The sequence below is a fragment of the Mirounga leonina genome, unplaced genomic scaffold, assembly GCF_011800145.1.
Source record: "Mirounga leonina isolate KUSES-001 unplaced genomic scaffold, KU_Mleo_1.0 Mir_200, whole genome shotgun sequence".
NCBI lineage: Eukaryota > Metazoa > Chordata > Mammalia > Carnivora > Phocidae > Mirounga > Mirounga leonina.
The window spans coordinates 9,779,314-9,793,286 of NW_023270503.1; the positions used below are offsets into that span (position 1 = coordinate 9,779,314).

At 42.9% G+C, this 13,973-nt stretch overlaps 1 protein-coding gene, 1 long non-coding RNA gene and 1 other non-coding gene across 3 annotated transcripts; 2 read left to right on the top strand and 1 right to left on the bottom strand.

Moving 5' to 3' along the window:
- Window positions 1-6,614: 6,614 nt before the first annotated feature.
- LOC118024626 lies at window positions 6,615-8,624 on the top strand. The gene is made up of 2 exons (XR_004683157.1): window positions 6,615-7,259; window positions 8,096-8,624. It is a non-coding gene; the product is annotated as an uncharacterized LOC118024626 (long non-coding RNA).
- Window positions 7,873-7,969, top strand: LOC118025384. The gene has a single exon (XR_004683315.1). It is a non-coding gene; the product is annotated as a Z30 small nucleolar RNA (small nucleolar RNA).
- Window positions 8,625-10,100: 1,476 nt separating the features above from the next.
- Window positions 10,101-12,820, bottom strand: PEX12 (peroxisomal biogenesis factor 12). The gene is made up of 3 exons (XM_035026587.1): window positions 12,190-12,820; window positions 11,307-11,860; window positions 10,101-10,517 (listed from the first exon to the last, which is right to left on the bottom strand). Exons 1-3 carry the CDS (start codon window positions 12,313-12,315, stop codon window positions 10,118-10,120), a joined length of 1,080 nt encoding a protein of 359 aa, XP_034882478.1. The 5' UTR covers window positions 12,316-12,820; the 3' UTR covers window positions 10,101-10,117.
- Between the last annotated feature and the right edge of the window lie 1,153 nt (window positions 12,821-13,973).

The window sequence follows — 13,973 nt, forward strand, 5'->3', positions numbered from 1 at the left end:
TCTGTCACAGCTCCTGCTGCCCTTTGATATATACCCTGGGAGGAGCAGGGACTCTGCCAGACTCCCCTAGTCTTCATAACATTGACGCACTGAGGAAGGCTGATAAGGACTCGAGAAAAGCCTATGACAGGACAGATTAGCAAGCCAGGCTCTGACCTCTGGGAGTGAATGAAGTGGTAATGGACACATTCAGGGGTTTTAGAGTGAGGGGCCAAAGCTAACCTTCCCACCTCTGAAAACAGAGTGTCATGTCCGCATATCCGCACTTAGGCCTCTCCTGCCCCAGGTAATGTCATTTAATCATTTCGTAGTTCTACATTTATTTTAAATTAGGCTCCCCTGTACATATCCGTTATGAGAATTACCAGCCTATCTATTAGCCTCCAAATCACTTGTTCTATCCTATTTACCTTTATCTTCTTTTTCCTGTTCTTCCTTTTTTGTTGGGTATAAGACCCAGCCTAGAAAAATGCTCATTGGTGAGGGGCTGGCTTTTCCTGGGTGAGAGGAGTACACATGATTTTTTATCTAATTTCTTTTCCTTTCCTTTTTGTTTTTCTTTAACTTTTTTTTGTATTTCTCAAATGTCTACACTGAACATCAATTGTTTTTATAATTAAAACAACCGAATTAAATGAAAACAAACAAACAAACAGATGAGAGAGTTATCCCATTTAGGGATGATGGTTAAATTGGAGCAAGCTTCTGGGGCACCTGGGTGACTCAGTGGTTAAGCATCTGCCTTCGGCCCCGGGGCTCCTGGGATCAAGCCCAGAGTAGGGCTCCCTGCTTGGCAGGGAGTCTGCTTCTCCTTCTCCTCCCAGCTTGTGCTCTCTTGTTGTCTCTGTCTCTCTCTCTCAAATAAATAAATAAATAAAATCTTTAAAAATAAAGTAAAATGTAAAAAAAAATTGGAGCAAGCTTCTTGTAGTAGGCTGAATACAGCAACTGAAGATTATGATTATGAACCTGTAAGTCTTAACTTACAAAGAAAAGAGGTCTTTGTAGATGTGATTAAGTAAGGATCTTGAGATGAGGGAATTGTCCTTGATCATTTGGGTGGACCCTACGTTCAGCCCGGTGTTCTCCTAAGACAGAGGCAGAAGGGATGTGATACACACAAAGGAGGAGGCGGCAACGTGACCAAAGAGACAGAGTCCAGCGAGTGATGTGGCCACAAGAGAAGGAAAGCCAGCAGCCACTGAAAGCTGGGAGAGGCGCGAAGTGGATTCTCCCCTAGAGCCTCTGGAGGGAGCACAGCCCTGCCAGCACCTTGATTTCTGCCATGTGAAACTGATGTCAAACTTCTGGCTGTGAAAGAATACATTTCTGTTTTACGCAACCAAGTTTGTGATAATTTGTTACAACAGCCAAGGGAAACGAATATACTTCCCTCCCTCTAAATCATACCATCAAACAACTTTGTGTGTCTGTTTCAGTTTATCATGACGTGGCATTCTCAAGTAGGTTTCTGGACGTTCCTAGTTTTTTAAATTAACTGAGGTTACTGTTCCTACCTGCTTCTGCTTTGCTGGCATTACCCTTTGTACCTGTTTGGCTGAATAGAGGTTCCAGGATAGAAGACAGAACAGATGCTATGATGTACCATCAGCACGGCAACATAATAAACTCCAAAGGCCTGCTTTTGGCTTTTTCACTCACTTCACCTCCAAATTCAGTCTCACTTTTAGTTCTGTCACCTGCCTTAACTCTCAGCCTCACTCTCACACTGAAATCCTTCTGATATTACTTATGTTTAGAAAGATAATAATGACCGTCATTTACTGGACATGTGCTTTGGGGTGCAAGGGGTCAAGAAGGGAGTGTGGCATACCACACGGAGACTAAGGTTACACGGCCAGTAAGTGGAAGAGTAGGGGTTTAAAGCCAGGTCTGCCTACTACAAAAGCTCATACTCCTTCCGCTGCCTTTCAAGTTTGGGATTTGGGATTGTTTAGAAGTCTTCAAAATCAGAAATCTACCTAAACATCTCCCTTTTCCTTCCCAGTGAACAAGAAGAACATTATTTGGGCAGGAAAACTAGGAACTGGATTGTCTCCTCCTCCTCCCTGCCCCTCTTCTTCTCCTCCTACTCTTCCTCTTCCTTCTTTTTCACTTTGGGGAACCAAACTGGGAGGAGGGATAATGTAAATAATGAGCACAGTGAGTTTCTCTTCCTTCTTCTTTGAATTTCCTAAGTTAAGCCCCCCTGGATGTGAATGGTTAGGTTATCATGCCAGAGAGGATCTCACATCCTGACTCTAATAACCTCAATGCAAATGTCCATGATACAAAACAACCTGAAATCAGTAGCTTGGACGGTACTTTTTCTTAGTTTTTGGGAAAGAGATCTGGTCGTGCTGTTGCCAGTTGGCTAAACACTAGAGCCTCCAATTTATTTAAGATGTGTTTATTCACTAAGCACTTCAGTTTATCAACAGGGGTAGTTAGGACATAGCCTTTGCACATACTAGACACAAATTGCCAAATACTGGCCTCCATCTACTCTCAGTTCATTCACAGAGATGGTTCCAAGACTACGGAGAGCACACTGACCAAGAGCAATGGTGCTGGCTCTCCCTCACCACTAACTGACTCTGGGTAAGTCTCTTAACTTTCATTCTCTCATTCAATCGGCTATTTTTTTTTTTTTGATCACCAAAGATGTTGAAATCCTTGCTCTGACACTTACCAGCTTTGAGACCTTGGTTATGCAAATCTAAGCCTCAGATGCTTTCTGTGTAAATTGGAAATGGTAATAGTGCCTTCTCAGTACAATTCTTTTTTTTTTTTTTTTTTGCGAGAGAGAGAATGAGAGAGGGCACGAGAGGGAGGAGGGTCAGAGGGAGAAGCAGACTCTCCGCTGAGCAGGGAGCCCGATGCAGGACTCGATCCCGGGACTCCAGGATCATGACCTGAGCCGAAGGCAGTCGCTTAACCAACTGAGCCACCCAGGCGCCCTTTCTCAGTACAATTCTTGTGAGAATGAAATGAGATGATGTACATAAAGAGCTTAGTGTGGTGCCTGGCATTTAATGGCAATTTTTCATTTGATAAGCAATTATGAAGCACTTACTGTGTTCTGTACGTGATGCTATGCTCTTGGGCTACACATCACAATAAAACCTGCCATTTAGTGACTGCATTCTTTGGGCCAGATATGCAACTGTGATTGTCTCAAATTGTCCTCATAACAACTTGTAAGACATGCATTATTTTCACCATCTTATAAATGAAGAAACTGAATTCAGGGAAGTAAAGCTCAAGGCTACACACCTAGTAAGTAACAGAGCTGGGATTTGAACTCCTGTCGATCTAATTCCAAATCTCATTTACCATCACTCTGCTATGCAGCCTTACTGTTAGCCAGAATGAGACACATGTCCTGCTCACAATCTAGAGAGGGAAAACATGTATTAACTCATTGCAGTGTGACATATATAATAACATCAGGTGAGCATTCTATGTACTATGCATTCTCTATGTGCTCATTCAGCTCTTAGAACAGCTTGCAAATGTAGTCCACATGCATGGCCACTATACCCTAGTGCCACTCGGGAGCGCTAACAACGGATGAACAGTCTGCTCCAGGTGTTCTGAGGAGTGACAATAACTATGCGTGTGAGAATAAGATTTCATAAATGTGATGGTATGTGGGTTGGAACCTGCAAGTGAGAATGTACCTGGTTGAGAGGGAGAGATGGGGAAGGAAGGGAAAACCAGGGAGAAAAAATAGCACATGCAAAGACCCATTATCTTCACTGTCTAACCTCCCATGTCTCTAAAGTACATTGGAAATCCTTAATAGGTCTGGTACAGAAGACACTCCATTTTTCTCCATTCTTCCCTTTTATTTCTTCATGTCCTTTGTGAAAGAATTGCATCTAAAATGGAACCAGAAGATATAAAATGAAGAATCTCACACATGTGCCTGCAGGGAAATAAAACTTAAGGACTGAGAAACTCATTTCCCATAGATGCGTGGTTTACAGAAAACTGGTATTGGAATTGTCTTCAACGATAGGGAGTTGGTCAGGGGTTGCCTCATATCAACCTTAGGAAGTTTTGCTTGTGGTTTCCAGAGGTATGAACAAGAAATGACCCAGGTGGGGTTGATCTTGTAAAACGAGCTGGATTGAGTTTTGTTTGTATGACCGGACTGGTTTTGTCTGCTTGGTGAATTTTCAAAGCTGGTCTCCCTTTGTTTTTTATTTTAACAGACTCTAACTGAGCTTTCTCCTCCTTGCATTCCCTGCCCATAAATACAGCCTACCCCAAACCCTCAAGGGACTCACTGTAGTTTGCTACAGTTTGCATGTCTTGAACTGCAACTCCTCTGCTATTCCTGAATAAACTCATCTTTTTGACAATTTTGACCTTGCCTCAGTTTCCCTATTTAGGTTGACACCTTCTACCCATCCCTAGCTGACACTCATCACATTCCTCACCTGCCTTTCATAGGCCACCTAGCTCATTGCAATCACTTGCAATAGCTCCCTTTCTTTCACTTTGCTTCCTCTGATCTATTTAAAAACAGTTGCATATAATTTTCTAAAGTAGAGCTCTGACCACCGATCTCCTCTGACTCTGAAATCTTCAAATCTCCCACTTCCACCAGAGTAGTGTAATCCACATAGCCAGCAAGCCACCATCCTTGACAAAGTCTTGATTTGTCTTTCAAATCTCCTACCACCCCCTTTCTTTAACACTAACAGTGCTCCTCAAACTTCGGTGTAAATCATAATCATCCCTGCGACACCTCTTAAAAATACATCTGCCTGGGCTCCAATCCCAGAATGTCTGATTCAGTATGTCTGGGATGTGCCCCAGACATTTTTGGGTTTCTGTTGTCTTTGATGCTCTAGGACACATATTGTTAAATTTCCTCCTGGTGTTTCTAACTCACCGAATTTTGAAACACACTTTTTCGACTTTCCCTAAATTTGTAAGTTCCCCCACGCTTTCTCATTTAATTCGGGCGTTAAATTATTCCTTCTTCCAGAATCTCCTAATTTTTAAAACCTATCCATCTTTCAAGACTCAGATCAAATGCCGCATCTCCCAGGAAGTCTTTCCTGCGCATTTCTTTGGTATTTAGCTGCACTTTTCGTGTGGCACCTCCTGCTTATTTAGGAAGCGTCCAGCCAAAGAGTTCCCTGGTCCGAGAAAGACCTATTCCTCCACCGTCCACCCTGATCCCTAGCCCTCCCGCGGGAATCGGACATGCGCAGTAAATCCCGTTGGATCACTATCTGAATCGATTCTTCCCGGAAATCCAAGGCACAACTCTCTCGGATGCCCTTTGCAGTTGTGAAGCAAAGCACCGGCAACGGAGGCAGGCAGGAACCGCTCAGAGCCTGGAAACGAACTAGTCTGGGGACGAAGACCCCACGCGAGGAAGCCACGCGAAGGGCGCTTCCGCCTCTCCGCCCGCTCTACCCCCTGAGGTTAGCCTCGCCCTTCGATTGGCTGCTCCTCTCACCCATCCCGACAAAGGCTGTTGCCCACGTGACCCGCTGGAGGCCGTAGGATTGGTTGCTCCATGAGGGCTTTACTGGGCTAGGGGACGCCGGCGGGGCCGCAAGGCCGAGGCCGGCGAGAAGCGGGAAGCGGGAAGCAGGACCGGGACCGGGTGTAGCCGGGGACCAAAAGGCCGAGGGTCGGCCGCCATCAGTGTTTGCAGGCCACCTGAGATAGGGCGGAGGAGCTTGAGGAGTTCAGAAAGCGGGCTGTGGACTCCTGTCTGGGACTTTGGTTTATGCCCTGGCTTCGGCCTTACTTGTATTTCCCCGCAAGAACGGCTCCTCTCAGTCTTTGCTGAAGTTGGGGGTTGGACTTTATTATCATCATTTTGTGGAGGGTCCACTGTATGTAAGCACTGGTCCTGCGCCGAGCGCTATGGAGACAGCCATGAGGTAGAAGCTTGGGGAGGGAGGGCTTAGAGATGCTTGAGGTATGTTCCTTACCCACCTGCAATGTTGGAGGTAAGTTGGCTTTATTTTTGTGCTGATGTATATTATAATCGAGGAAGGTAAGGTTTAGGAGGGAGGGTCGCCCATTGACTGAATTAAACGTTCATTTATTGACCTTCGTCCTATGTACCAGGCACCGTTCTGAGTGTAATGGATGCAAAGGCCAGTAAGACACTGCCCTGGTTCTGTAGGAACTCAGTGTCGTGGGGCTGGTGGGATAGGCGGATGTGGGGGATGTGCGTGGGTGAATAAGTGACATGTGATGCGTGGGGAGAAGTGCTGTGAGAGTCAGAAGAGAGGATGACTGGGGGTTAGAGACCACTTTACTGAGAAGGTGACGTTTGAGTAGGGTTATATAATTAGGCGTTCGCCAGATTGCAAGGGTTGGGGGAGGCACTCCAGATGGAGCAAAGTGTGCTGAGGAAGAGAACTAGGGATGTGTGCTTGCTGTGTATGGTGGGAGCTCACTTGGAGCTCTGCTTTTAGACAGTTTCATGCTTTTAGACAAAGTTAAGTTTCTCTGAGCCTCTGTTTTCCTCATTTTTTTTTTTAAAGATTTTATTTATTTATTTGACAGAGAGCACAAGCAGGGGGAAGGCAGGGAAAGGGAGAAGCAGGCTCCCACTGAGCAGAGAGCCCAACGTGGGGCTCCATCCGAGGACTCTGGGATCATGACCTGAGCCGAAGGCAGACGCTTAACGGTCTGAGCCACCCAGGTGCCCCTGTTTTCTCATTTATAACATGTACTTCACCTGTAGAGGGTGATGAGCTAACGGATCAATCATAACCCCTGTAAAACAGGTACTTTGTTAGTTTCTCTCTTTTTATGGAGTTTAGTTGCTGAATGGCCAACACAGAACAACAGCTGCCAGTTTTTAACTAAGGACTATCAATCTATTGACATTTATAGATGGCTGAAGGAAGCATATGCTGTCTCCAGAATTGTTACTTAGATACAGACAATACCGTGCTGATAGTCTGGGGAGGATGACATTGTGACCCAAGTACTTTTCCATGTCGGTGATAGCATACCACCAGAGTGTGTCATTTAGAATAAATGAAATGCAGTCAACTTTCTTATTCAGAAATCGATTATCCAGGTTGTGAATTATCTAGACTTTTGCATTACCTTTTTTTTTTTTTTAAGATTTTACATAATCTCCACACCCAAGGTGGGGATCGAAATCACAGCCCTAAGATCAAGAGTCCCATGCTCCACTGACTGAGCCAGCCAGGCGCCCCTGCATTGCTTCTGTTATCTTGCCAATGGTCTGGAGAAAAATGAAAGTAAACCTCATATTTAGCTGGTAGTGGAAAAATATAAATCTGGTATTCAGACCTCTGTTCTCTTTCCAGCTCTACTGTTAATTTGCTGTGGACCTTTAGCAACACATAGCCTCCCTGGGTCTAGCACTCTTAAGATAGAAGATTCCAGTAAAAAAACTTTATGACTATACTTTTTATCTTTATTGGCAGAATTGTAAATCAAATTGTATATTAAATGAACAGGAGTTTACTTTATAATGGAATTTAGTAGAAAATCTTTTCTAAAGCTTTTGCTTTAGAATTAGACTATAAATCCCTTCACAGACATCTTTGGAATTTTGTCATGCATGATGTTGGGATCATTAAAAAAAGTTTTTGAACCATAAATGCTTCTCCACTCCTCTATTTCAAAAACAAAAAAGCTCCTCCAAACCAAAACTTGTTCAAGTTTGCTTTTTTGTACAGCCGAGTCTTTAAAGCAAGCATAGTGGAAAATGAAATACTTATTAAAAGTCCATGGTTGAAACTTAACTATATAGAAGCCTTTATTTTTTTCGTAAGTTAACCTAAGTCGTCTTGGATGTGAAAATAATGTTGGACCGCGCTTAGGTATATAAGGATGTGAAATGCAATGATGCGATGATGAGTGAAGTATAGTCTGACCTGGTATTGCCATTGCCTCAGTTCTGGCTCTGACCAGGGTATGATTCCTTAATCTTCTCTCTGAGCTGATTGTGGTTGTGGTTTTTCCACATTGGAATGTTCTCATCTATTTGGATACTGATTTTATTATGTATAAGAGTGTTTCTTTTATAGTCTTTTGAGTTGCTGATACTTTCTCATGTTTTCCTTCTTAGGTTGAGGTGAAAAATCTGGCTTTGATATCTTCGTGGAGGTCTACCTTCTTTCAATCCTGAATCTGGTTCAGTTTTCTTATTGACTTATTACTGTATTAAAAATGTTTGTTTAATTAACTATGGTGTTTGTTTTGGTACAATCTTGCAATTTAACAAGAACTTTAACAAATATCCATTATATTCTTTTTATGGTACAGAAGAATGTTAATATTTTCAAATCCATAGGTTATTCCATTTCAAAGTTTAATTTTATCAACTTTGCACTATCAGAAAATATGCTTTGAATTGCTAAATGAGTTAAAGTATTAGAAAACACCTGTCTCAGCAGAGGCACTTAAGTTATTTTCATCCTTCCTCTACCCATATATTTTCACCAACCTGACAATCCACTGGCATGAATTTTACTACATAAGCAACTTAAGTGTTTCTGTAGTATTTCTAATACAGGGTCTTTCACATAAAGCTGAATTCTTGCTGTTGCAGTAGAGGTTTTTTCCTGCAAGTATTGGATTAGCAAAAAAAAAAAAAAGCAAAATGTCAATACAAAAATACCTCAAAGTCAAAGGTGGTCTGAATGAAAAATGTACTTTAAACACCTCAAGTAATTTTTTTTTTAAGATTTATTTATTTGAGAGAGAGAGAGAGAGAGGGCAAACCAGGGGAGGGGCAGAGGGAGAGAGAGAATCCCAGGCAGACTCCATGCTGAGCGGTCGAGCCCACCGTGTGGCTTGATCTCGAGACCCTGAGATCATGACCTGAGCCGACACCAAGAGTTGGACACTGCTTAACCAACTGAGCCACCCAGGCACCTCCACCTCAAGTAATGTTTGTTTCCACATAATCATGACAACTTGGAATGACTCTTTGCCAAAAACATTTATTCTTAAAATTTACTTAAGCATTTCACAGAAACTTAGTAATAGCCAGAATAATTCGTGCCCATTTAGCAAACTCTTAACAGCAAGAAGAAAGAGTCTATTAAAAGATTCTTTTGCACAAAGTTAAATCAGTATATTGTCATCTCTTGATTGCTTATTCGTTTTGCTTTCACACTGAAATCTTCAGACTGCTCTCTATATACGTTCAACCCCTATTTTTCTTTAACAAGTTGCCCAAGAAAAGATATGTATGGCTCATAAAGGAATCTTAAAAGTTGATACACTATAGCAGATGCTACTTAACAAGTGGCTCACAGTATATGGAAGGTGCTTTGTTTTTCTAAGCTGTTTCTAAGTATTTCTGTAAAGAGCAGGTCCATATTTCACATTGTTTGCAAACTGATAAAGTCTCTTCCTCATAGGCAGATAAATGCTTTCTTTTCTCAAGGGCTGCTTCCCCATCACCCACTTTTATAAGGTCTAACTTGGGTTTTTCCTGAGAGCTTCTATACCTCTTGTTCTTTGAGGAAAAGCTTCTGTACTATCCTCTTTCATCCACTTCCTCTACACTGACCTTCATGTCCCCTGTCAATCCTGATTCTCTTATTCTAACCAGCTTGCTAAACTCTTAAGTAGGAGTCTAGAGAGCAGGTTAAAAGGTTTAGATCAATAGATATATCCTTTTAAAGAATCCATATACAGCTGATACTTGAACACAGATTTGAATTGTGTGGGTCCACTTATATATGGATTTTTTTTATAGTACAGTACTATAAATGCATTTTCTGTTATGACTTTCCTAGTATTTTCTTTAGCTTTACTGCAAGAATACAGTATATAATACATCTAACATACAGAATATGTGTTAACTGATTGTTGATGTTAGCAGTAAGGCTTCCGGTCAATAGTAGGCTGTTAGTAGTTAAGTTTTGGGGGAGTCAAAAGTTATATGTGAATTTTCTACTGGGGGGAGTGGTGTTGGCACCGTTAACACACATGTCATTCAGGGTCAATTCTAGTTGTGTAAAGTTCATATAATTACGAATTGGGGATGAGAAGACTCAATGCTATGTACTGTGCTGAAAATCAGTTTCTCAGCCTTATAGTGCAATAATTTTGTTGTGAGATAAAATCCTAATCCCTTTCAGTTCTCAGGGGAGTACAGTTTAATTAGATGTTGTACTTCTGTTGGATAACCTGTTATGGGACAAGCTTGGTGACTCCTTACATAATTAAATACACAGCGGTAACAAAACACATAGCCAGAGGTGGCAAGAACAGTATCATTCACCCGGGTTTTGCGACACAGTGGGCACACAGTCTTCATTTTGGGTAACAGAGGAGAATCGGAATTGTAATCTAGGTGTACAGGTGGTGGTGGAGTAGGCAGGGCAGTCAGTGATTTGATGGTTTCTTGATTTTCAGATGAGTACCACCACTCAAGGAACTGCAGAAAGAATACTCCCACAGAAAGGCCAGTAGAGAGGGATAAGGCAGCACCTCCCAAAGTTTTTTTCAGAGCTGATTTTATCTTCTCACCAACACTGGTGGGGGAATAGAACAAGCAGGCAAAAGGAGAAACTTTATTTAGGTATGATCACAGAATGACTAATATAAATGTACCTCTTAAACTTTTCATCAGAATCACTGATTCAGTTTGGAGACTGAGTAGTTGCTAGATTGGCACTGTCTCCTTTAGTATCTATTCTAAACGATTTCCTTTTTCTGATCTACAGTATTTTGGGAGTATAGGAGCTAAACTTTGTATTTAATGACGAGGGTTTTGTTTTTGCGTTTTGAGAAAGAAATTAGTGTGACGTTGATAAATGTGTGTGTGTGTGTGTGTAAGATAGTCCAGAAAAAGAAACAACTCACTTAACAAAAAATAGCAATATTGAGGAATATATTTTTGAACTTGTAGGAGAACACAAACACTAACTAGAAGGTCTTGAGAACTGTTGATCTGGCTCGAATCTCCATTCTGCCACCTTCTAGCTATGTGGTCTTGGCAAGGTACTTAGCTATTAGGTCTTAGTTTCCTCAGGTGTTAAACGAGGTAATGAATTTATTTCACTGAGTTGTGAGGAGGATTGAGATAATGTATGTAAAGCAGACAGCTAGCACAGGGCCTGGCACACAGCAAGCATGCATAAAAATGTAGCTAGTATGATGAGGAAGGTTACCAGGATGGCAACTCTTGTTTTATGAACACAAGAATTTTTCTGTGGTTTATGAAATACCTCAAAGTACACTGAGGAAGGTGAGTTTCATAAAATTAGGTTAAGATTTTAGAATTTCTTTGTGAAAGATTTTGGGAAATGTTAAAGCCTTACCTCCTGGCTGGTTGCTGCATCATGCTGGCTTCAGCTGCTTTGTGCTCCAGAGCTTGTATATCCTGAATTGTAAGTCGACCTAGCCGAACTCCAGCCAGCCTCAGCAATGGTGAGTGATGCTGAGCCTTTCCTAGGATGTATCGAAGTTGTTGTACAAAAAACCAGCCTTCCCATGCCATGTTAACAAATGGGTAGGCTGCCAGGAAGGCTCTATAAAACTGTTTCCAGCGGGAAGAAGGGGGGTGGATAGAATACTCATCCTCTTCTATGAGGCTAGAAACCAGCTTCTCCAGCTTCACTTTCAGGTAGGGAAGAAGAACCAGGAACATAACTGACTTCCAAAGCTGCTTCTTTGGGAGACCAGCACTGGCCAATCTCTCAGGCTTGTGTGTGTCCCCCATCACAATGCGCTTTAAGCCATAAAAATTTTCAGAAAATGAAGCACTGGTTTTAGACAGATAATGCTGCTGGAGCAGAAGATCTAGCAGGGTGAAGATTTCATCAAACCACCTCCAAAAGAAGCCATAGCGGGCAGGATTTGATTCTGCGAGAACCTAAAGCAGAGTAAATTAATAAATGAATTTCATTCCATTTCATAATTACTCTGCATTGTATTCACATTTCCTTTTTTTTTCCCTCTGAATTCTGATAGGTTCGGCTTAAACTAGTCACCTCTTTTGGGGGTCTGCCCTGTCCTCCCTGAAGTGCTGGGTATGCAGTACAGGGCTCTACACATAACAGGGACTCAATAACCGTTAAATCATAGGATATGAATTATATGTTAATTGGCAATTTCAAAACCTAGGCAACCAAATAAACTCAAATTATTGGTTTGGTTTTTACCCAGTCGTCCCTAAAACCTTTCCGAGAATTAATACCTTACCTTGACCACATGCTGAAGAGCAGGTCTCACGGCTGTCATTAAACTGTCCTGTGCTACCACCTCAAAGATGGATGGCTGGTCATCCGCCACAGAAGCAGTTGTGATGTGAGCCCCATGTTCAGCCATAGTTTCCTGTGTGTACTGGGTTTCGCTTTGCCCACAAACTCTTTAGTAAGCATGAACTTGTTTTAGTTATCAAACGGGTGCTCAGTCTTAAAGGTAATCTTTCTGCAAGAGACCCCAAACTCCTCTTTTACAGAACTGGGTGGGGGGGGGTCTCAAATTAAGGCGGTTAAGAACGAAATTAAGGCAGACATGGCAGAAATTAAGGTGGAAGTGGTAATGTGGGGTAGGGGTTACTTGTCAAATGCACCTGTGAGGGCAGAGCATGCCTATGGGGCACAGGTATGGGCAAAGGAGTGCTCCCTTCTGGAGCTGTAGTCCGGGAGGGTACGAATCTGGGGCTCTCAATCGTGAGGGCTTAAAAACCAGCCAGCTCTGAGGTGTTAGAGGTGCCAGTGCGGACCCGGTACGCGAGGACTGGCTCCAGCTGTTGGCTGCCAAGTGTCCGCGCCTATCCTTGCGCGCGGACCCCAGGCGAGGCGTGAAGGACCCACGACGCCACGTTTGAAGAGAGGCCTCCGCTTTATGACAGAAGCCGCACCCGGAAATAGAAGCCCGGGATTGGGACGGCCGACGGAGGGGAGGCGCTCTAGCCCCGAACGTGGCCGGGGAACCGGAACTAGCGAACTCTATGATCCCAGTGGGACTTCCGCTTCCGCTCCTGCTGAAATTAAAGAAGTCACTGGGGGCCTGGCTTAAAGTGTAAACCTGTGCTTGTTTATTTTACTTATCTTAGCTGGTTTTGCTTCGCGTCCTCTCTGGGAAGCCACAGCTCTGACTCTCCCTCTGCAGAGGTCTTTTTGGCAAGGTGTTTGGGGCGCCGCGCCGACGTCTGACACCCGGAGCCAAGAGTTTGGGCCTGCTGCTGAGACCTGTGTTCCCTTGGGCGATTTAGTTAGGGGTGGGGGGACAAAAGGGAATATGGAAGTACGGAAGTTCTCTCTGTGCGTGCGGCGGGGGTGGTGGTTAATTTATATTCCGCCGCCTTCCAGGAAGGATTTGGAGCGACGCAGCCGGGGATAGAAGCCTTTAGCTTTGTTGCCAATTATTAAAAAGATAATTAGAGTGAGAAAAGTTCCTGCAGTTCATTAGAACTGGGAACGATTACTTTCCATTCTAGCTGGTAGATTAACTGTCTTCTACGTGTAGTTATGTTCAAGCATAACTAGGCACTTGCCACACTCGATGAAATGGTTCCTGTTCTCGTACACGTTTGGATGTGTCATAGCGAAATGAATACATTGCCAAGAAGGAGGGATCCTGATGAATTCTAACTAGAATGAACTGGGGATGCTTGGCAGATGGTACTTTTCACTGTTTGTATACGAAAATTAACGTAATTTACGGTTTGCAGAGTGCTTTTACATTGTGTGCGACTTTGCCTCGTTTGAGTTGCTTATACAGGTTTATTGAATTTCGATGAGTTAAAGTTCAACCATTCCTCTTTCTCTCCAACCCCTCCTCACTGCTGTGCTAAATGGATAGGAATAAAAGGTATTCACTGCCTTACAGGACCTTATGGTATAAAGACAATTGGTTTGCATAATGAGAACCCTCAAAAACAAGGTTTGGGTTTAATTGTTTCAATAAAATCTTGCAAGTTAATCTTACAGTTCTAAACGTGTTTTTTACTCTACGAGATAACCTGCCAGCGAAAATCA

Excerpts from the sequence above, each read along its gene's own strand:
- PEX12 (XM_035026587.1), bottom strand. The coding sequence starts at position 12,315 with ATGGCTGAACATGGGGCTCACATCACAACTGCTTCTGTGGCGGATGAC. Across the intron at positions 11,861-12,189 it reads CTCTTCAGCATGTGGTCAAG|GTTCTCGCAGAATCAAATCC; the intron begins GTAAGGTATTAA and ends ACTCTGCTTTAG. Across the intron at positions 10,518-11,306 it reads ATGCAGCAACCAGCCAGGAG|TGTTGGTGAGAAGATAAAAT; the intron begins GTAAGGCTTTAA and ends TTCCCCCACCAG.